The sequence below is a fragment of the Lissotriton helveticus genome, chromosome 9 (genome assembly GCF_964261635.1).
Source record: "Lissotriton helveticus chromosome 9, aLisHel1.1, whole genome shotgun sequence".
Lineage (NCBI taxonomy): Eukaryota > Metazoa > Chordata > Amphibia > Caudata > Salamandridae > Lissotriton > Lissotriton helveticus.
The window spans coordinates 1224894731-1224917948 of NC_136070.1; the positions used below are offsets into that span (position 1 = coordinate 1224894731).

The window sequence follows — 23218 nt, forward strand, 5'->3', positions numbered from 1 at the left end:
ACTTTTACCCAATGTAGAAAATATAGTTGCTAAATTAGATACTGCTAATGGAACACTTGTAGTGGTCCTATTATACCGTCCACCTCAAACAGTGGCCACATTTCCTTTCATTTTAGCAGAGCAACTGGCTATGCTGGCTACAAACAATTCTAAACTACTTTTGGTAGGGGATTTGAACTTTTGGTTCGATAACATATCATTAGACCCTCAAGCAGCCGAGATGAAGGACCTTCTGAATGATATTAATTTGATACAACACATTGATACTAAAACTCATCAGAAGGGCCATAGCCTCGACTAAATCTGGTCTTTGAATTAACCAGTATATCCTATCGATATTAAACCTTGCAGCTGGTCTGACCATTTTAGCATTAGTTTCTCCTTTTGTGTCGATAAAATTACTCAATTCAAGCTGCAAACCAGTAATACCACTCGAAAGTGGACTTCTATGGATATGTCAGCTTTTTTAAACTTTTTAATGACTTCCCTACCTTTACAGAGTACTAGTGTGGAGATAGCCGACCACAGGCTTAAAGAATGGCTAACCACTGCCATCAATATTTACGCCCCTCTTACTCGCTTTTGTAGCTCTCGAGGCGTGGACGCACATAAATGGTTTACGCCGGAGCTAAAAAAATTAAAACTGGAAGTGAGGCAACAAGAGAGAATTTGGCGAACTAACTATTGCCCTCAAGCAAGGGCTGCTTATTGCCTAACTAGGAAAGCTTATAAAAAAACTCTACATAATCACAAGACTGCTTATTTCTCTACAAAAATTTTAAACTCTACTAACAAGTCTAAAGAAATTTTCAGGATTGTGACTGAATTATGTAACGATGATAGAACCTCTCCCCCAGTAGTCCCCTCACAAATACTCTGTAATTCTTTGAATGATTTTTTTAGTGAAAAGATATTACTGATTAAACATAATATATCCAAACTTCCAGCTTGCGCCCCTTTGGATGATGTTTTTTTAATCCTTCAACATTACATTCTTTTCCTCCAATTGATAAAAAAATTTTTTTAGATCTATTGACCAGAGTCAAATCAGGATCTCCTGAGGACGTTTGCCCCCCTCAAATAATGAGAGAAATTGGTCGGGCAATTCCCGACAGCATGATACCACTGCTCAATAATTCTCTTACATCTGGGATAGTTCCAAGTAGTTTCAAGCAGGCCTTATTGATTCCCCTCACAAAAAAATCAGGTATCGATCCTTTAGACCTCACTAATTATCGGCCTATATCACTTTTGCCCTCTTTATCTAAGATCTTGGAGGCTCATGTCACCAATAGCCTCTCAAATTTTGTTGAAGATTCTGGTTATTTACAACCTAACCAGGCAGGTTTTCGGCCTGGTCATTCCACTGAGGCAGTAATATTGGCCGTTCAGAACACCTTGAGGTCTAATGCCGACAAAAATTTACATCAAGCCTTGGTGCTTCTGGATTTGTCTGCAGCATTCGACACGGTTGACTATACCATTCTGGTCAACCGTGTCGAACAGGCCGGCCTCCGAGATTCTGCCTTGGCCTGGCTTAAATCTTTCATATCTGAACGCACCCAGTCTGTTCGGCTAGGCTCTTTTACAGCCCCTAAAATTAATTCCCTTTGTGGGGTTCCTCAAGGTTCTTCCTTGTCCCCTTTATTATTTAATTTATATATGCGGCCTCTTTTGTTCTCTTTAAGAGAGCATAATGTTACTGTATATAATTATGCAGACGACCTGCAGTTGGTTTTTGTATTAAACTCAACCAATGCTGCAGAGAATTTTCAGGCAACCATGACCTTCATTCAGAGTTGGATGTCCTCAAACCATCTTAAATTAAATCCGGGGAAAACTGAACTGATCTTGCCTGGGAAGAGCGAGATTAGTTGGAGCCCACACTTTTGGCCTTCTGACATGGGTCTTCCCCCAAAAAAATCTCAAACAGTAAAGAGTTTGGGAGTGACCATCAATGAGGACCTTGCCCTAAAATCTCAGATTGGAACCGTAGTTTCTTCTGGATTTTTTCAATTAAGGAAAATAAGAAAAATTGCACATCTCCTTACTGATTCGGCTTTAATTCAGGTAGTCAATGCCCTAGTTCTTTCCCATATTGACTTTTCAAACAGTCTTTATCTGGGTTTACCGATTGGTCAACTTAGAAGACTGCAATACCTGCAGAATCAAGCTGCCAGATTGATCTGCAAGGTACCTAAATGGGAATCAATTAAATCAGGGCTAGAGAATTTACATTGGCTGCCCGTGGCGCAGAGAGCCACATTTAAAGCTGGTTGTATTATTTTCAAGGCCTTGCAGGGCAAGGGCCCAATGTTTATCAGACAATTGATCGGGAGATATAGTCCCTCACGTAGTTTGAGATCAGCTCACAAAGATCTACTTGAGGTACCCCGATTCAAGAAAAAACGACAGGGAGGTAGCTGTTTTCATTTTTTAGCTGCCTCTTTGTGGAACTCCCTACCTTTGACTTTGAGACATAGTAAGGACCTCCTTGCCTTCAAAAAGGCATTCAAGACTTTTCTTTTTACACAGGCCTATTTGAAATAGCGACTCTCTTTGGTATCCCTCTGTTATGTTTTTTTATTTTCTCTTCAGCGCCAAGAAGCTTTTGGGCGTATGTGCGCTTTACAAATTTTAAATAACATAACATAACAGTGCCACCGGGCCACAGCCGGTTTTGGGGCTCTCAAGAACATCAGTGACCAGGGAATGAAGCTCAGAAAAATGGGAGACCCTGTCTGCTGCCATAATATTATTTTCCATGGGGAAAGAATTTTCCAAACCTCCATTGGCTAAAATTTGCCAAAAGGAGCAGTGGTCACTTTTCTTCATGGCACGAGGCATGAATGCCCAGCTATCATAGAACCAGTCTCTTGTAGCTCGACCTACGGTAGCCTTATATGCCTGGCTTCTAATATCGCATGACCTTTCCTGTTCCTGGATAGTTTTAGATTATTCTATCATTCCTTTAATGGAATGTATAATTCCTATTTGGACTCAAAATCATGCTAAATTGATCCACAGACTGTGAGGACAATCCTTGCCGTATGTATGAAACAGAAGCTCACGCTCCCAGATACCACCGTCTTGTCGTGGTATCCAGCATTCTCCACACACTTATATTGCAAGACAGTGCTTCACTTAAGGTATTAAAGGAGAATCCCCCTTCAGCAATAAAAGGATTGTGAACATGGAGCATTGTCTTAGAGACAAATCAGTAATTAACCTTCCTGCTGCAATTTTTTTAATCCGCATGCAGTGTTTTGAGGTTGCTTCTTGTCTCTCTCCATGCCTTAACAAATGTACGTAGTGTCTTATTCTGACATTCTCTACCTATATATTAGTTGTAATTTCAGTAGTGCATTGATGCTACATCCACAGTGTCAAGGGGGAGGGATTTTATGGAAGTGCTTGGTTATAGAAGGCTCTAATGGGCTTTTCTCAGTTTTATTTAGGATTCAACTCATCTACACCTATACCTGTTTAGGAGAATAGCAAGGAATTTAATGGGGAAAACAAAGCAATGTTTTTATCATTGTATATTTGCAACGTCTACGTTTTGTGGGTCAATTTCTATGGTGAAACGTACAGAATGGGGATAAGGAGCACAGGTTGACACTTTGTAGCTTAGTTTCACCTTCTGCTGCTCATGGAGCCTGAACAACAGTCATCCTAAATGAGTGACAGGGTAAATTATAGTAAACTCTTTTTTTAATTGTTTTTGTTGGGAAAGGAAGGTACAGACTGATTGAGCAGAAATTCAAGGATGAAAATTAGAGCTCCGGAGTCCAAAACAAAGACATTTTTCTACGTCAAAATGCTTTTTTTTGTTTTGTTACATTTGCCTTCACGGTTGCTCGTGGGTCTATAGAGAAACTCTCCTCCAAGAGTTCAAATTATTGAAATTGTGTGTATAATTGTGTTTTCACAACTTCTCTTCTTAATTAAGAGGTGTCATGCCTTTTTTTCTCAGTCAACCGTGCCAGAGTGGTTCATGACTCTGTGTACCCAACAACAAAAGGAACCTCAAAATACAAAATTGAATCATTGGTTTCTATTAGGGTTCAAGTGCATCTGAAATGAAAGCTATTTTTTGCACCCCATGTGAATCCTTAATTTGAGCCGGTGTTAACCGCTTCAGCGCGGCGCAGATTCCTGCGCTGTGCTGAACGTTCCATTGGGCTTATGGAACCATGACGGAACGGTTCCGTCATGAGCACAGCTCAACCGACGCTCATGACGGAACCGTTCCGTCATGAGCATGGAAGGGGTTAAGCACTGGCACTTGTTGCAGTCTACCACCTGTTTGTATATTTTTGAAGTTAGCAGCTCGGCAGAGTCATTAACAATTAAATATACACACAAATGAATATTACATGATCTTTCAAACCATTCGGCCAGGTTGTGGCCTGGAATATTCCCAACTGTTAGACATGTAAAAGTGTGTTCATCAGTATTTGTGTTGGCTTTAATATCCACACTGCTGGCAGAGGTAGTCTGTGATGCAAGTTGTAGTAGAGTCCTGAAAAGTGTTGCACCCGGACACTTACTTTTTTTTTCTTTCACAAATTAAGCACCGGCACTCCTTAGATATCTTGTCAGGTGTGGTCTGCCCTCAAAAGTTTTTATGCTCCAATGCCTCTTTCACATACTCAATTATTACATTCAAGAGTGGTGGCCCAACATCTCCTGGAACCATGTGCAAATCTATATAAATGTACAACAGGGGTTCTAAGTGGTATAGTATCTGTTAAAAATAGCACAATCCCATCCAGATTTTCTTTTTTTTTTTTTTTAAATCAATCCAAGATTAATTCAGTGGAGATATATAGACGACTGGGTTCACTTATTACAAAAGTGTAAAATATTTAAGAAAGTATTTACAGTTCAATAGATATGTGCTTGGTGGTAATCAAGTGATCGCTCAGTGAATGCAAAATAAAGTGCACAGTATGTATAAGGAAAAACAGCAGCAATGGAAATATGTAAATAATTCTTGCAGTAGGTACAATTATTCGACTCCATGTCATGTATCAACCTAGTAAAAATGTGGCTACTAGCCCTTTCCAATCGACTGTATTGTCTATGGTGTTTCGACCCAGTGAAATTAGTGGGTCATAATCAGGACAAACATAGTTTATTTAAGCGAGAGCATGAACCAGTACTTGAAATTGCTAGGGGAGTTAAGATTAGGAAATGCAAGGCCTTATTAAAAAAAAAATGGTTGGACGGGTTGAAAATAGCCACCTGAAGGCTGCACGAGTCAGAATACAGAATCCATCAGTCGGAGTGCCACTTCAAACTGAAGGAATCGGGACCTGATCCCCGGTTGTAAATTTATATCTTGATTGAGGGGTAATTTGGGTTCAATAGGACTGGACACCATAATTAGCCCTGGCACACATTTCAATCCAGGCCAAAACTACAGGATACCACAAACAAAACTGAGCAGTAGAGAATGGATGTACTGTAGTGGCAGCCCACCCTTCTCTGAATCTTGTGTAAACCACAGGAGCAAAAACCCATCAACCACGTTGGGATTGGGGTAGATAATATAATATAAACATATGGTATCCCAACTGGTATTATTTTAAGACCGTTAAAAAGGATATGTTACAAACATTATCAGAAAGGAAATAAGGAGACTCTTTAGTAGTTATAAATGTGCTCATGGCATATTTATCCAAAACAAGAAATGGACAAGTTACAGTTGTAGCAGCACTGTAGTTAAACAAATAATACAAACCTAATTGTACTTGGTGCTCGAATGGTGCAAGTGATATACACGGTGGCGACGCAAGTGACAATGTGATCAGCATAGACGGCGCAAGGTGACTGGTGCATAAATATATACAGTGAGTCGAAGCAACAATATGGTTCCAGGGAATTGTGGTGTATTGTTCTACCTTGGGCTGGCTGTAGTTTAGATGAACCACATTGTATGTTGCGCCTAGGATTGCGCTGAGTGGTCGATGGCGTTTCGATCCTCATAAATTGGGATCTTCTTCAGGACTGGGTTGAGTGGTCAACAGTGCTGGTAGACACATCTGGCGGTGTTCGCGCGAGGATTATGAGTGATCCGTGTCAATGGGATGCCTGAAGGCTGGGTAAATCAGGGTAAGTAATGGATGTCCCGTCGGCAGAGATCAGGACTCCGATCCAAGGGTGAATCAGGGTGGGTAATGGAAGTCCCGTGTGGCGGGAGAATCAATCTCTCTCGGTGAAGCTGGCTTGTCAGTGACTGACTTAATCCAGGTTGGCAACCTGGATTAAGTCCGTCACTGACAAGCCAGCTTCACCAAATATTTCAGACTGCTCACCCTGTCCTGATGATGATCTTAACTAAGTAAAGATCGAAACGTTGTTGACCCCCAATGAAAATCCCCTCATTGTATATATTCTCTGTGGATTTCTTTTTGTTGTTTATGTGATATTTCGTATATTTTTCACTTCCACTCAGTCACGTTACACACCTTGTCACTTATGTGAGCACCTGAACGTATCTTCATAAATTGGCTTTTTTTTAAATGTGATTAAAACTACACGTGTTGCCCTACTTATCCTTCGCCCTCTTGATTTAGTTTCTAGATCAAATAATTCCTTACTCTCACCTGGACCTATTAGGCCACCCCTGAACCATTGTCTCTTTTACATGTACTTCAACCCCTAGTTCGCACAACGGGGTACCCTTGTTTTCCATAACTCCCCATTACACATTGGAGCATGCATTCATTCATTGTTTTTTTTGGCCATAGTGTGTATTTTTATACATTGAAATACTGATACTCCCGACCCCCAACATACTCTTCCTAATGAGTACCTTAAACATAAATTACCATAATAGTTTCTAAGCAGGGCGTAATTTGTAAATGAATAAGTGCTGGGGCCCAATGGTTTGCTCATAAGCCTGCAGCTGGCGCTATCAAAGGTCAAAGTGCCGAGTAACACCGCTGCAGTTTTGATTCCACCTCATGCTTCTTTCATTCACCACCTGACACTCCCTATCCCTTTTAGCTCATTCTTTCAGATTTTTTTAATCTTTGCTGTCACTGTTTTTCAGTGTTTCTCCTTCTCCTCCCCCTTTTGTGGTTTTCGATTACTTGTTCTGGGTGAAAGTCTGAAGGGGAAAGAAGTGCTGGTCCCAAAAGGCGAGTTCTGGTTGGTTCAACCTGCAATGACTGTCTCCAACTAAACATGGTTCTAAAGTGATCAAGAATAGTATAGGAATTTTCAGTGCTCCAGGAAACACGGAAATTTGCCAACGAGGGCACTCTCCATACACTTTTAAGCATTTTTTTAGGTCTTTTGCAGTCATTATTGGCAGAATTAGTTGGCACCCTAAGGCCTCACCTCGCTTTATGGGAGCTGTACTTAAAAATCTTGTAGAGGCTCGTGCTATCACTCTGAATGGCAGGTACACCTTTTAGGAACAGCTAAGAGTAGTGTGTTGAAGTTTGCCTCCTCTGTGTCTGTTTTGTAGCCCCTGTTATTAGCCAATCTGAACACTGAGCAGTTAGAATTAGGTATGCTTCTGGTGTTTGCCAGCTTTTAGCCTGAACAGTGTTCTAGTTTGACTGGGGTTTTTCCCAATTTGTGTCTAGATGCCAGAGTTAGTGGTAATGACTCTTGCATCACTTTCCCCCCAGTGATATCATAGGGTGGGCAACAAATCTACAGGTGAGTCCTATTTCTTGCTGGTGTGCGGATGGATTTAAATAGTGGAAACGACAGAAGCTAAAGAGTCATAGAACTGATTACTTTTATTTCCTGTTGCTATTTTCATGGATCTGCGGAACAGGGATTAAAAACAATACCTTGCACTTAGCATCCGCAGGAAGTCTCCAACACCCTACCGCCCACTTGCTCCAATGCTAGACCGCTAACTGCCTTTACCACACACATGCATGGTAAAAGCATGTGTGTGGTTAAGGAAAGCGTTCTTCCGCTTACGTTGTATTGGCATGCGTGGTTTAGCCCGCGTTGTGAATGCAGTTTCCATTGTCTGACATCTTAAGCAATGTGGTGCTCATGTAGCTATTTAGCACAGATCAGGTGGCATCGGCAAGCTTGAAGTCCCATCATAATGTAAGGATTTAAATAACCCCCTCCTAAAGATTCCTGTTCGCATAAGGATCCATATAAATCATTTAACACTGCATGGCTTGGGTTGCTTCACCTGTTCCGTGTTGTATTTCCAGGTAGTTCTGCATGAACAGATAGTGGCCCTGGACGGATGACGCGTCTTGGTCTACTGGGAGATGAGCTTGAATGCTATCGACCGAGTCTTGGCTGATGAATCTTTGTCTACTGGGAAACAAACCTGAATGCTATTGACCGAGTTGTCAGAATCTCTCGCCTTCTTACAGGATGTAAATGTTCTTCTCCCCACAGAACTGGCACTTTGGAGCCCGGGGACAAGCTGTTGGCCATTGATAATATCCGACTTGACAACTGCTCAATGGAAGACGCTGTGCAGATTCTCCGGCAGTGCGAAGACCTGGTGAAGCTGAAGATCAGGAAGGATGAAGATAACTCTGGTAGGACCTGTGAGCACCGTCTGATCCACCTCGCGTCAGCACTTGACGCCTCTGCTAATAAATGCTCTGGAGCATGCACTGGCTGAATCAGATAATGAAATGTGTTTTTCTTTTAAATACTTGGCAATGCACTCTGCGGAATTTAGGTTCTTGTATTAATGACGCTATTGTGTACAGCAAGGATATCCCTTCCACAGTATTTACAGCACATTCAATACACCTTATTTCGTTTGCAGAAACAGTTCAATAGATATTTGTTTATATCGGGATATTGGTTTCATCCACTTTTTCTTGCACCATAGTGGCTCCTTTCTTCAATTATATATATTTTTTTTAACTTCTTTCCAATTTTTCTCTTTGTTGTTTTCCCTCTTCCACTCCTAAATATGAATCTCTCTGTATTCAATGTAATGCCATACTTCTGTACCATATTAATTTATTCTGAAGAACAATGCCAGAAATGCTTTAGCGATGCAATGAAATTCACTCTTGCTTATGGTAGCCACCCTCTTTTTGCCCCCACCCCAGGAGTTCTGCCCCCTGTCTTTTCACCACCTACTTTTGACTTGCATCATGAGTGTTCTTTGCTTCCCCACTACCCTCCCCCTTTGGCTGAGCACCCTAATCTTGGCTGGTCCTCCGGTCCCCTGCCCAACAATTCATCCACATCCTCAAGTCTTTACACCTCCCCCAACTCTTGGCTTGACTCTCCTCCCCTCTCTGGACTTGTTACTGCCTTCTCATCGACCCTTCCCTTCAGTTGCCCCTCTAATTTCCTCAATTTTGCTTTATTTCATATTTCTTTCCTTTTTTTATTTCTTTCCGTTTATATGGTCTCATTTTTTTCTCTTTCACGTTGCACTTATCGCTTTTGTTTCAATATTCTCGGCTCATCAATTCTCAAGGCAAGCATAGTCTCATGTGCGCTTACTTAATAAGCTCCCTTCCATTAGTCCAGTAATATAGCCTAAAAGTTATTAAATATAAGTAGCATTACTTATTTTCTGCATTTTTCCATCCCTAACCCAGCTTGACTTAGTGTGTCAATCAATACTCAGACATAATTTCCTAGTGGCTTTTTGTAATATCAGGAGTAGCACACGATGGAAATTCTGAAGTACACTCCAATTGGAGATACGTAAGTTTAAATATAAATGTGTGTGTCTATTTTCGCTTCATATAGTAAAAGCATCTTTTGGCTACACCCTCTGAATTCTAAACCAGTTTGTACACGTTCATAAGAAAGGAACGTTAAACACCAAAGCTTTAAAGACACTCGCCCTTCAAAAATGTGAATGTTGTCTCATATTTATTTTTTAAGTACAAATAAAATAAAACCTCGCTTTACAAGTACAAGTGATTTTAAAATTAGGGTTACAACCTGCCACAAATTGAGAAATAGTGAAGATGTCGGCACGAGTAAGGATAGTAATCAAAAGATCCTGGAGTAAAATCCAATTTATTATTGTCGGGTATCCTAGCCTGGTGAGAACATTTTGTAGCAAACACGTGTTTCGCCCCCTTACATCGGCTGACTGGCCTGGGGCTTCCTGAGGGCGTTCGGTGTAAGTAGTCTGCGAAATGGAGGGAAAAATGGTCCTTTCCTAGTAGTTATTTGTATTCGGTTAGAAGATGTAAATTCACGTCCCTTGCAGTCAATCGGCAGGTCAGCCTGACTACTCAGGCTCCCTGATACTACTAACCGGAAAGTTCTTTAAACTGCTTGTGCCTCTATGTGGTGGCTATTAACAAAGATTTTTACAAAGTGCGAGAAAGAGTAGCATATGAGGACACTCCGAAGTTATAGGTTACTTAATACATCGCAAGAATAGAGGAGTGTTTGATAGTACTCCAACATGACGTCATCTCAGTGGTCTTGAATGTTTGAAAAGGACTGTCCTGGGAGTCCCCTAAGCTTGAAATGAACAATCGCTTATCCTAATAAAGGTAGACGAAAGAGCTCCAGTTTTAATGAATGTAGAAAGATCTAATGCATCCCCTTTCTTTGGGGATTTCAATCTGTGCTATTAGAATATAGTTAGTCTCAGTCATTGGTTAGGAAGCATATTTTTTATGTAAATATTGCCGGAATCCATCCTGATATTTGATCATAACCTGGACTGAAAAATATAACATCCTATTGAAGATCTGATAAGATCATATATGTATCCCTACTGTACTTGAGTCTGTTCCTCCTTTGTTTTTTCTGAAGATGTCTCTTGTTTCCTTCATCAGATGAACAAGAGATCACAGGCGCCATTATCTACACGGTAGAGCTGAAGCGCTACGGTGGTCCATTGGGGATTACCATCTCTGGCACAGAGGAGCCATTTGATCCCATAGTAATTTCAGGATTGACCAAGAGAGGGCTGGCCGAGCGGTGAGTGTGGGTGACTTCTAAGTTTCCATAAGAAGATAACTGAGGAAAAAAAGATGTCTGTATTTCAATATTCTTTGAAATGCTGGATGACCAGACATTTGCACTGTTCTTGTATGATACGTCCATTATTTAATTTCTTAAATTTTCTTGTTTGGAAAACTATGTGTATTTTTGTTTGTCACTTACTGGTGTATCTTCTATTCACTGGCGACAAAAATTGGGGGTAGTTTTTATTGGGACCCTTGCGCAAAAAGGCATGCTTATGAGTGTAAATATGGTCCATTAAATGCTTAGTCATGCAGGTAGTCTACAGGTATACAATACACTGCTGTACTTGCAAGCATTAATGGTTGGCCAGTCCCTTTATCTAAAGGAAACTATGGGGGTTGGGATTGTCCCTTTACTTAGTTAAGTGTTCCATGCACCTGTAAAACAAACAGTTTTTCCGGGCCTGTGTCATGTGCTAGCCATTGTGAAATTGCAATCATATTTTTTTGATGCTGGATTAGTTTAAAAAAATTAATATTTGCAGTATATCTACAATTGATGGTAAACCACTCCTTGAGCCTAGATGAAATCTATACCTTCGTTTAAAGGGTGTAAAATAAAGTGGTATATTGACTTACCTTAGCAAGGCGAAATAACTAGCAATAGAGCCTGCTCATCCAGTAGTACAAAATAATATCTGAATAAATGTTACCTCAGTTTAACTGGATGATCCTACAATGCAATGCTATTCCGTCACAAACTCCTAACGGGAGAATAACCGGTAGATTCAACTCGCATGAAATCCACCGACCACTCCAACACTGCTCCAATTTAGGAAGGAGTTGATGGCTCACCTCTTTAAAGAACACTATATCACAGTGTCACAATGCATTATCAGTTCAGCTCCCTCTCCTAGCATCCACTGACTGCATGCTTGTATTTGACCTTGTTCAGCGCTTAGCCTCCGCTTCCTTTTGGCTAGTTGCATACTATAGAAATATCAAATGCTCACTTAGACCAAGCATTCCCTATTAAATATGATGGAAAATAATTGTATAAATATTAACATTAGAAAATACAAGAAATTTGCTTGAATTCTAACAGCCAGTACTTGTAGCAATCTGTTCATACATGGTTTTCAAACTGGACACAAATATGAAATTGAACACACCCGAAGAGTAATAGCCCCAGCGCTGCACAAACTAAAATTCCGTTATTTTCCAGTGGTTATAAGACCTAGTTAACAGATTGCAAATATCTAGCCCCATTTCAGCTATTCTGTATTCTGGTCCAGTCGTTTTTGTTGTGTTGTTGAGCTGCCTATAATGAAGGCATTGATTTGTTTGGCATTATCTTCTTTCATGTGTACTCTATTGCACTTGGTGGCTTGCCATGCCGTTTTACTTGTGTCAGGATCATTTTGCTTGTGGTAGTTTTTGTTATGCTTGGTGGCAATAGTATCCTTTTCTTGTGGTGGTGGTGGTTGTTGTGGTTGTGATTTGTGGCAGTAGTACCGTTTCGTTTTTAGTTGTTGATGGTAGTATCTTGTTCGTGGTCATTGGTGGAAATATCATCTTGTTTGTGGTGGCACAGTAGTCTAGCTAGTAGTGTGTGTGTGTGTTGAAATTATCTTAGGGTCATTGGTGTTGTCATGTTGTTTGTGGTGGCAGCATGCCACAGATGTGTTACTCAGCAGGATCACCGTCCTTTTCACCCGCATCACAAGCAGGCACCCAATCACTATACCAGATATCACAACACTTTAATGGCAAATATGTTCTCGCTCCTGATCATTGGAATGTTTACATTGTACAGATTTTGCTCACATGCACTATAAGATTAAGCGTCATATACATGTCTAGCCCTGCTGAAGTCTGCTGTTACGCCTACAGCTTATAGACGAAACACGTGTTGGCAAGTAGAAAGTCCAAGTATAAGGGCAGAACTGAATATTGGAATAAAGAACTGTTGATACCACAACCTCAACGCCTACATTTTTGGTGTGCTCTGAGAAGATCATTTGGTTCGGATTTCGCCTGGTAGAGGAAGATTAGGCGTCTCTTCATCCTCCAGAGCACTAAATGAGATATGGACTTTTGTTGTACGGACTGAATTGTACATCGACTTCTCATACTGATTAATTTTAAGTTCTGTGCACCCACATTCCCAGCCACCATTAATACATTTTAACATCTTCTTGCATGTGACAGCCATCTTTTATTGCATTTGGTGGCTTGTCATGCCTTTTTACTTGTGCCAGGATAATTTTGCTTGTCATAGTTGTTGTGCTTGGTAGCAGTAGGATTCTTGTGATTCTTGTGGTTGTGCTTGGTGGCTGTAGTACTGTTTCTCTTGTGGTTGTTGGTGGTAGTATATTGATCGTGGTCCTTGGTGGAAATATCTTGTTTGTGGTGGTACAGTAGTCTTGCTAGTGGAGGATGTGTGCTGGAATTATTTTATCTTCGTTGGTGTTGTCATCTTCTTTGTGGAGGAGGTATTGTCTTGCTTGCTTGTTTCTGTTGTAGTCTGACTATTGCCATGAAAAATACTCTGAGACTGTAATCCTTGGTGGTGATGTCCATCAGCCTCTAATTTAAGATTTCAGTAGATTTGCTGTTTTTCTACTAGTTAAGTCTTGAGTACTAAACTCATGCATTTTTTCAGTCAACTAATACTATTGTAGTTGTGTATAGGAAAGGGCAGGAGTCTCTCTGTAGATCACGCCAGTCATTAAAACTATAGGAGACACATGGGAGAATACAACTCCATGCCAACTTACTAGTTAGTGTACTTACCAGTTTTAATCTTTCTCCAATCCATGGCGCCATGACCAAGTAGTGCTGTAACTAACAAACATGAATCAGTAACTTTGTTACTCCTATGAACTGAATATCTCAAGTGTTTCACTAAAAAAGTATACTTGCTTTAAGATGCCAAATGCCCTGGCATGTGCTCCCTAGAAATGAGAGCAACAACCAACCAACCGTATCCCCTCAGATGACCCTTATGGCTTACCTTTCCAACTCCATATACGTTAAGAAAATTAACTTACATGATCTCCTTTTACCCACTCAGTAGTCAGTTGCTAAGATTACTTGGGGATTCATGGCCTTATTTATGCCTGCCCTGTCAGGAGGGCGGAGGTCCTGACCTGTGCCAATCTTAGAGTTTGTACCACTGTAATTTGATGTCCCCGGGTGCCCGCTGAGGATCTATGTGCTATGAAGGGACCTTCCACCATGGCAGTTTGCATCAAAGTAGTAAAGTTTGCTGGCCGGGCACTGTCTTTAGAGCATCCGCTTGGCAAACTTTTTTTGTTCAGAAAAAATAAACTTCCAAAGCAGAATTATGTTTTTCTGAACAAAAAGTACATGGCCCGACAGTCGTGGAGATCTTTTCTGTGTGGAAGCCATTTTACATTTTCCCCTCAATTTCCACCGTGCCGCACGTGGCGGAAACGGACAGGGAAAATGAGCGACTGTTGTCCCTGCCCTCAATAGGACCTCGGACAGTCCACCGACAGTACACCACAGTTTGCCTGACTCTGGCAAGTGGGGAAACTGTAGGTTTGATGGGGCGCGAGGACCACCAGCTTACGGCGTTCTCCTTGCTTGCCCAACGCTAATGTGCCATTGCCCTGTTCAAGGTTGTGTCGGCTTAAATATTGAGAGGTTCATCTGCCTTAACCTTCTGCCATCTCCACTTCTGTCATGCAAGCCATTGTCTTAGTGTCGCATTAATGTCTTCCGAACTATCAGTTTCTCCTCTTTGAGGACCCTGGAAGTGTGCATGGGGTACTGTGAAGAATGGACTGTAAGCTAAAAAGAACAAAACACCAAAATGTTGAATACATGTTCAGTTTACACCATTGAGGTACCTAAGTTGTAACATCCATTTGTGCTAATATACATGTCTTCAATTTCTTTACAACCCCCCCACCTAAAAAATAACACCTGCTGTCTCATTTATACACAGCTGAAGTGTGAAAAAAGCAGGGAAAATGTGAGGGAAAGGTGCATTTAGCCTCCTCATTTTTTCTCCTATTTAAACCATGTCAACACCAGCAAAGAATAGCTCTGCCCAAAATAAAGCTTTTTTTTTTTTTTTTTAAGAGTGCAAGGTGGGGAAAAAGTGCAGTAAAATTGTGGCTTTAAATACCGCTTTTTTAGCACACTTTTTCCTCTTACCTCCCATTATACCTGACTGAGGAACCGACAGGATGATGGGGAAAGCGATTAAAATGCAGCCTGGGTCAAGGTGGCAATTTAAGAGTTGGTGGCACTTTGAAATATGTTTGTTCATGGCATGTGTAGCTGTAAATACACATGCGGTGCATACTCCTGCCATCTAGAGTTGAGCTACTTGTTTTTCTTAGAAAGAACTCGTTGAATCACAAGGTATGGTGACTCCACTTATTGCTGGTATTGCACTTGGGTATCGGCTCCATTGTTAGATTCTTTCTTCCACCAAGGTCTGGGACAGCTCCCTCTGCTGTTCGGCCCTGATATCTCCCAGTCCTTCCACCTCAATCCAATTGAATCAGTCTTCTGCAACTTTGTTTAATCACTCAACTTTGCCATCCGAGTTCCTTCTGGGGCCCTCATCTGGGAATGTGTCCTTCTCCTTGGCCTCTTTCAGACAGAATGCAGATCCTCTTGGTCATGTCCCAGGATGACTCATCATGTCACTGGACCACGATGAGGCTTCCTGCGCCACCTGACTTACCTTCAGATCCACAATGACATTCCTTTGTCAAGATTGGCACCTAGTGTGACATACTGTGGCACACCCCTGATCTCTTCAGGAATCAGGATGACGAGGGGGAGCCCCTGCCAGAGACTTTGGGCCAACAGGTCCTCTGCTTTAGCCTGGAACTGAGCTCTCACACCAACTCTGGGGCAAAGGGAACTCGCTCAACAGAAGAGGTCCACTGTGAGTGCCATACCCCCCTCCACTTCCACACCCAACAGGCTGAGCACCACCCTCAAGAGGATCCGGCATCGAGCCCCGAAGCTGCGCCCAGACTTATGGTCTGCCATTTCCGGGAGGCCATGGTTGGCATCAAACAAAGGCATCAGACCCGAGTCTGAGCCAACCACAGGAGTTTAACTGGTTCAACCATGGCCTGTGGTACCTTCGAAGCTGCCACTGAATCCTGCTTTGGCTCCCAAGATGTCTTCAGCTCTGAAGAACCGCTCGACACACAATGTCCAAAAATCTTCATCTGCATTGCAACATTCAACGACCGAATCCCCATTGTTGGTGGGTTTGGAGGAGTGGGAGAAACCCTTCCTGCTTTGGCTCCAGGAGGATCTCGATGCTAAGCAGCGGTGTCTCCCCATCCACCCTCAAACAGAAAGAATTATTACAATTCCGCCTTCGAAGGAACATGACTTTCCGTCCCATAAATAGCTCACCTTTGAAGAGGAACTTACATAGGAACCCCCTGCTCCACTGAAGCTCAGGAAACATTGGGACAGGGGCAATAGCCCAGTACCACCTTGGCACCTTGCACCTGACCATCCTCCAGCTTCTCATCTACCTCCTCCCCCTCTTTTACCACCACCTCCTCCTCCTCCTCTACCACCACCACTTCCTCCAACATTGATTCCTCAGTCATACTCTCCAGAGGGATCTCCATGCTCCTCTTGTGGGGGGGGATAGCCTAGCGTATCCCCTGGATCCATGGGAGTTAATGTTTGACCTGTGGACAGGGGATGACCCATGGAATGATTACACCATCAACCCACCCGCAGTCACAAATCAAGACCTCTACCCTGCAAAGCTGCCGCCTATCAATGGCACCACCTTGTACCATGAAGTTATCAGTATAGCAGAGTCTTCCACGAGGTAGAGCTTCACAATGATCGGGAGGATGAGAACTTCTTCGCTGACCAAACTCCTCTACCCAAAGGTTGGTGCAATATCTCAACCTGCTTGAAGGCAATTTGAGATCTGCGTCTGAGCATCTGATACCTTTCAACACACTGTGAAGACTACAGCGGTAACAGCCCAGATTTGGTTAAAAAAACAGGGATTCAACCTCTGACACTCCGTACATTTGGGGCCAACTACCACCTTATGCCCTGGTGGTACGTACAATGCAAAAACACGCTAATGCACAGGGCTTCAGTGTTGCCCTTGTGTCAGAGAGTAGAAAAATTGATGCAGCAGGCAAGCTCATCACTATCCAATCCACAAACCAACTCCATTGTCATACTCTCGCGCTATGATCGTGCTGACTGGGATGAGATGGAAGTCCTCCTCCTGTCTCCCAGCTTAGTACAGAAAGCAGGAACACAAGCTTGTCTCGGAAGGGAAGCTTATATCTAACACCAACATTTGTTGTGCCCAAGATGCTGCTGACACCGCACTGCTGGGCATTAATTCTAGTGCTCTGATTCATAGACCTGCCTGACTGTGTGTATCTGGTTTCAAACCAGAGATACAACATCTCCTTGTTGCCAGTCCTTCGATGGGGAGTACTTCTTTGGACCGTAGGTTGAGGAGATGGTAGAAAAGATTTAAAAAAGGACACAAACGCCACATAAAAGGCAATGGGATCCCTCTAGACACCTTTTCCATGGGGGGAGGGGTCCTTTAGAAGTTCCTGCTATAGAGGGGGCTCCAAAACCACCTCCCTGAGGCATCTTTCTCCTACCAGAGGCAGCAGTACCAACCGGCACCCTCGCCGGGTTTAACTTGGGAAGGATAAAACAACATAAATGCCAGAGGTAGCAGTCCCAATGCTAAGTCAGCCACCCCTAACAAACAGTGGCTCCCTCTCCCTCCTCCAGCCGCACCACACCAGTCGGTGGAAGACTGCAGGGGCGTCTCCTCCATTAGAACAAGATTGCTTCCGATCAGTGGGATCTGTCTGTAATCGCAAACCACTGCATTCGCAGTCAACTATGAATAGGGCCACTAATATTCATCACCATTTATTCTAAGATCCTTTTGCCTGCTTCCTCTTTGCAGGCACTTCATTCATGGGTGGCCTCCCCCATTCACCACCATGTCTCTAGAGGTGGCCTCCCCATTCACCACCATGTCTCTAGAGGTGGCCTCGCCATTCCCCTTCATGTCTCTAGAGGTGGCCTCCCCATTCACCACCATGTCTCTAGAGGTGGCCTCCCCATTCCCCTCCATGTCTCTAGAGGTGGCCTCCCCATTCTTCTCTATGTCTCTAGAGGTGGCCTCCCCATTCTTCTCTGTCTCTAGAGGTGGCCTCCCCCATTCACCACCATGTCTCTAGAGGTGGCCTCCCCCATTCACCACCATGTCTCTAGAGGTGGCCTCGCCATTCACCACCATGTCTCTAGAGGTGGCCTCCCCATTCCCCTACATGTCTCTAGAGGTGGCCTCGCCATTCACCACCATGTCTCTAGAGGTGGCCTCCCCATTCCCCTCCATGTCTCTAGAGGTGGCCTCCCCATTCCCCTCCATGTCTCTAGAGGTGGCCTCCCCATTCCCCTCCATGTCTCTAGAGGTGGCCTCCCCATTCCCCTCCATGTCTCTAGAGGTGGCCTCCCCATTCACCACCATGTCTCTAGAGGTGGCCTCGCCATTCACCACCATGTCTCTAGAGGTGGCCTCCCCATTCCCCTCCATGTCTCTAGAGGTGGCCTCCCCATTCCCCTCCATGTCTCTAGAGGTGGCCTCCCCATTCTTCTCTATGTCTCTAGAGGTGGCCTCCCCATTCCTCTCTATGTCTCTAGAGGTGGCCTCCCCCATTCACCACCATGTCTCTAGAGGTGGCATCCCCATTCCCCTCCATGTCTCTAGAGGTGGCCTCCCCCCTTCACCACCATGTCTCTAGAGGTGGCCTCCCCATTCCCCTCCATGTCTCTAGAGGTGGCCTCCTCATTCCCCTCCATGTCTCTAGAGGTGGCCTCCCCATTCCCCTCCATGTCTCTAGAGGTGGCCTCCCCATTCCCCTCCATGCCTCTAGAGGTGGCCTCCCCCATTCACCACCATGTCTCTAGAGGTGGCCTCCCCATTCCCCTCCATGTCTCTAGAGGTGGCCTCCCCATTCCCCTCCATGTCTCTAGAGGTGGCCTCGCCATTCCCCTCCGTGTCTCTAGAGGTGGCCTCCCCCATTCACCACCATGTCTCTAGAGGTGGCCTCCCCATTCCCCTCCGTGTCTCTAGAGGTGGCCTCCCCCATTCCCCTCCATGTCTCTAGAGGTGGCCTCCCCATTCCCCTCCATGCCTCTAGAGGTGGCCTCCCCATTCCCCTCCATGTCTCTAGAGGTGGCCTCCCCATTCCCCTCCATGTCTCTAGAGGTGGCCTCCCCATTCCCCTCCATGCCTCTAGAGGTGGCCTCCCCATTCTTCTCTATGTCTCTAGAGGTGGCCTCCCCCATTCACCACCATGTCTCTAGAGGTGGCCTCCCCATTCCCCTCCATGTCTCTAGAGGTGGCCTCCCCCCTTCACCACCTTGTCTCTAGAGGTGGCCTCCCCATTCCCCTCCATGTCTCTAGAGGTGGCCTCCCCATTCTTCTCTATGTCTCTAGAGGTGGCCTCCCCATTCTTCTCTGTCTCTAGAGGTGGCCTCCCCCATTCACCACCATGTCTCTAGAGGTGGCATCCCCATTCCCCTCCATGTCTCTAGAGGTGGCCTCCCCCCTTCACCACCATGTCTCTAGAGGTGGCCTCCCCATTCCCCTCCATGTCTCTAGAGGTGGCCTCCCCATTCCCCTCCATGCCTCTAGAGGTGGTCTCCCCATTCCCCTCCATGTTTCTAGAGGTGGCCTCCCCATTCCCCTCCATGTCTCTAGAGGTGGCCTCCCCATTCCCCTCCATGTCTCTAGAGGTGGCCTCCCCATTCACCACCATGTCTCTAGAGGTGGCCTCCCCATTCCCCTCCATGTCTCTAGAGGTGGCCTCCCCATTCCCCTCCATGTCTCTAGAGGTGGCCTCCCCATTCCCCTCCATGCCTCTAGAGGTGGCCTCCCCATTCTTCTCTATGTCTCTAGAGGTGGCCTCCCCCATTCCCCTCCATGTTTCTAGAGGTGGCCTCCCCATTCCCCTCCATGTCTCTAGAGGTGGCCTCCCCATTCACCACCATGTCTCTAGAGGTGGCCTCCCCATTCCCCTCCATGTCTCTAGAGGTGGCCTCCCCATTCCCCTCCATGTCTCTAGAGGTGGCCTCCCCATTCCCCTCCATGCCTCTAGAGGTGGCCTCCCCATTCCCCTCCATGTCTCTAGAGGTGGCCTCCCCCCTTCACCACCATGTCTCTAGAGGTGGCCTCCCCATTCCCCTCCATGTCTCTAGAGGTGGCCTCCCCATTCCCCTCCATGCCTCTAGAGGTGGTCTCCCCATTCCCCTCCATGTTTCTAGAGGTGGCCTCCCCATTCCCCTCCATGTCTCTAGAGGTGGCCTCCCCATTCACCACCATGTCTCTAGAGGTGGCCTCCCCATTCCCCTCCATGTCTCTAGAGGTGGCCTCCCCATTCCCCTCCATGTCTCTAGAGGTGGCCTCCCCATTCCCCTCCATGTCTCTAGAGGTGGCCTCCCCATTCCCCTCCATGCCTCTAGAGGTGGCCTCCCCATTCTTCTCTGTCTCTAGAGGTGGCCTCCCCCATTCCCCTCCATGTTTCTAGAGGTGGCCTCCCCATTCCCCTCCATGTCTCTAGAGGTGGCCTCCCCATTCACCACCATGTCTCTAGAGGTGGCCTCCCCATTCCCCTCCATGTCTCTAGAGGTGGCCTCCCCATTCCCCTCCATGTTTCTAGAGGTGGCCTCCCCATTCCCCTCCATGTCTCTAGAGGTGGCCTCCCCATTCACCACCATGTCTCTAGAGGTGGCCTCCCCATTCCCCTCCATGCCTCTAGAGGTGGCCTCCCCCATTCCCCTCCATGTTTCTAGAGGTGGCCTCCCCATTCCCCTCCATGTCTCTAGAGGTGGCCTCCCCATTCAACACCATGTCTCTAGAGGTGGCCTCCCCATTCCCCTCCATGTCTCTAGAGGTGGCCTCCCCATTCCCCTCCATGTCTCTAGAGGTGGCCTCCCCATTCCCCTCCATGTCTCTAGAGGTGGCCTCCCCATTCCCCTCCATGCCTCTAGAGGTGGCCTCCCCATTCCCCTCCATGCCTCTAGAGGTGGCCTCCCCATTCCCCTCCATGTCTCTAGAGGTGGCCTCCCCATTCCCCTCCATGCCTCTAGAGGTGGCCTCCCCTTTCCCCTCCATGTCTCTAGAGGTGGCCTCCCCCATTCACCACCATGTCTCTAGAGGTGGCCTCCCCATTGCCCTCCATGTCTCTAGAGGTGGCCTCCCCCATTCACCACCATGTCTCTAGAGGTGGCCTCCCCATTCCCTTCCATGTCTCTAGAGGTGGCCTCCCCCATTCACCACCATGTCTCTAGAGGTGGCCTCCCCATTCACCACCATGTCTCTAGAGGTGGCCTCCCCATTCCCCTCCATGTTTCTAGAGATGCCTCCCCATTCCCCTCCATGTCTCTAGAGGTGGCCTCGCCATTCCCCTTCATGTCTCTAGAGGTGGCCTCCCCATTCACCACCATGTCTCTAGAGGTGGCCTCCCCCATTCCCCTCCATGTCTCTAGAGGTGGCCTCCCCATTCCCCTCCATGTCTCTAGAGGTGGTCTCCCCATTCCCCTCCATGTCTCTAGAGGTGGCCTCCCCATTCCCCTCCATGTCTCTAGAGGTGGCCTCCCCATTCCCCTCCATGTCTCTAGAGGTGGCCTCCCCATTCCCCTCCATGTCTCTAGAGGTGGCCTCCCCATTCCCCTCCATGTCTCTAGAGGTGGCCTCCCCCATTCCCCTCCATGCCTCTAGAGGTGGCCTCCCCATTCCCCTCCATGCCTCTAGAGGTGGCCTCCCCTATTCCCCTCCATGCCTCTAGAGGTGGCCTCCCCATTCCCCTCCATGCCTCTAGAGGTGGCCTCCCCATTCCCCTCCATGTCTCTAGAGGTGGCCTCCCCATTCCCCTCCATGCCTCTAGAGGTGGCCTCCCCATTCCCCTCCATGTCTCTAGAGGTGGCCTCCCCATTCACCACCATGTCTCTAGAGGTGGCCTCGCCATTCCCCTCCATGTCTCTAGAGGTGGCCTCCCCCATTCCCCTCCATGTCTCTAGAGGTGGCCTCCCCATTCCCCTCCATGTCTCTAGAGGTGGCCTCGCCATTCCCCTCCATGTCTCTAGAGGTGGCCTCCCCCATTCACCACCATGTCTCTAGAGGTGGCCTCGCCATTCCCCTTCATGTCTCTAGAGGTGGCCTCCCCATTCACCACCATGTCTCTAGAGGTGGCCTCCCCCATTCCCCTCCATGTCTCTAGAGGTGGCCTCCCCATTCCCCTTCATGTCTCTAGAGGTGGCCTCCCCATTGGCCTCCATGTCTCTAGAGGTGGCCTCCCCATTCACCACCATGTCTCTAGAGGTGGCCTCCCCATTCCCCTCCATGCCTCTAGAGGTGGCCTCCCAATTCCCCTCCATGTCTCTAGAGGTGACCTCCCCATTCATCTCTCTAGAGGTGGCCTCCCCATTCCCCTCCATGCCTCTAGAGGTGACCTCCCCATTCCCCTCCATGTCTCTAGAGGTGGCCTCCCCATTCCCCTCCATGCCTCTAGAGGTGGTCTCCCCATTCCCCTCCATGTTTCTAGAGGTGGCCTCCCCATTCCCCTCCATGTCTCTAGAGGTGGCCTCCCCATTCACCACCATGTCTCTAGAGGTGGCCTCCCCATTCCCCTCCATGTCTCTAGAGGTGGCCTCCCCATTCCCCTCCATGTCTCTAGAGGTGGCCTCCCCATTCCCCTCCATGCCTCTAGAGGTGGCCTCCCCATTCCCCTCCATGTCTCTAGAGGTGGCCTCCCCATTCACCACCATGTCTCTAGAGGTGGCCTCCCCATTCACCTCCATGTCTCTAGAGGTGGCCTCCCCATTCCCCTCCATGTCTCTAGAGGTGGTCTCCCCATTCCCCTCCATGTCTCTAGAGGTGGTCTCCCCATTCCCCTCCATGTCTCTAGAGGTGGCCTCCCCATTCCCCTCCATGTCTCTAGAGGTGGCCTCCCCATTCCCCTCCATGTCTCTAGAGGTGGCCTCCCCATTCCCCTCCATGTCTCTAGAGGTGGCCTCCCCATTCACCACCATGTCTCTAGAGGTGGCCTCCCCATTCCCCTCCATGTCTCTAGAGGTGGCCTCCCCATTCCCCTCCATGTCTCTAGAGGTGGGACTCCCCATTCACCACCATGTCTCTAGAGGTGGCCTCCCCATTTCCCTCCATGCCTCTAGAGGTGGGACTCCCCATTCACCACCATGTCTCTAGAGGTGGCCTCCCCCATTCCCCTCCA

At 46.3% G+C, this 23218-nt stretch overlaps 1 protein-coding gene across 2 annotated transcripts in view; it reads left to right on the forward strand.

Annotated features, from left to right (window-relative positions):
- GRIP2 (glutamate receptor interacting protein 2) overlaps window positions 1–23218 on the forward strand; it is a 476068-nt gene that overhangs the window by 398556 nt on the left and 54294 nt on the right. For both annotated transcript variants that reach the window (XM_078661710.1, XM_078661711.1), the window contains exons 16-17: window positions 8395–8540; window positions 10776–10920. In XM_078661710.1, coding sequence (XP_078517836.1) covers window positions 8395–8540; window positions 10776–10920 — 291 coding nt within the window. The remainder of the gene's footprint in view (window positions 1–8394; window positions 8541–10775; window positions 10921–23218) is intronic.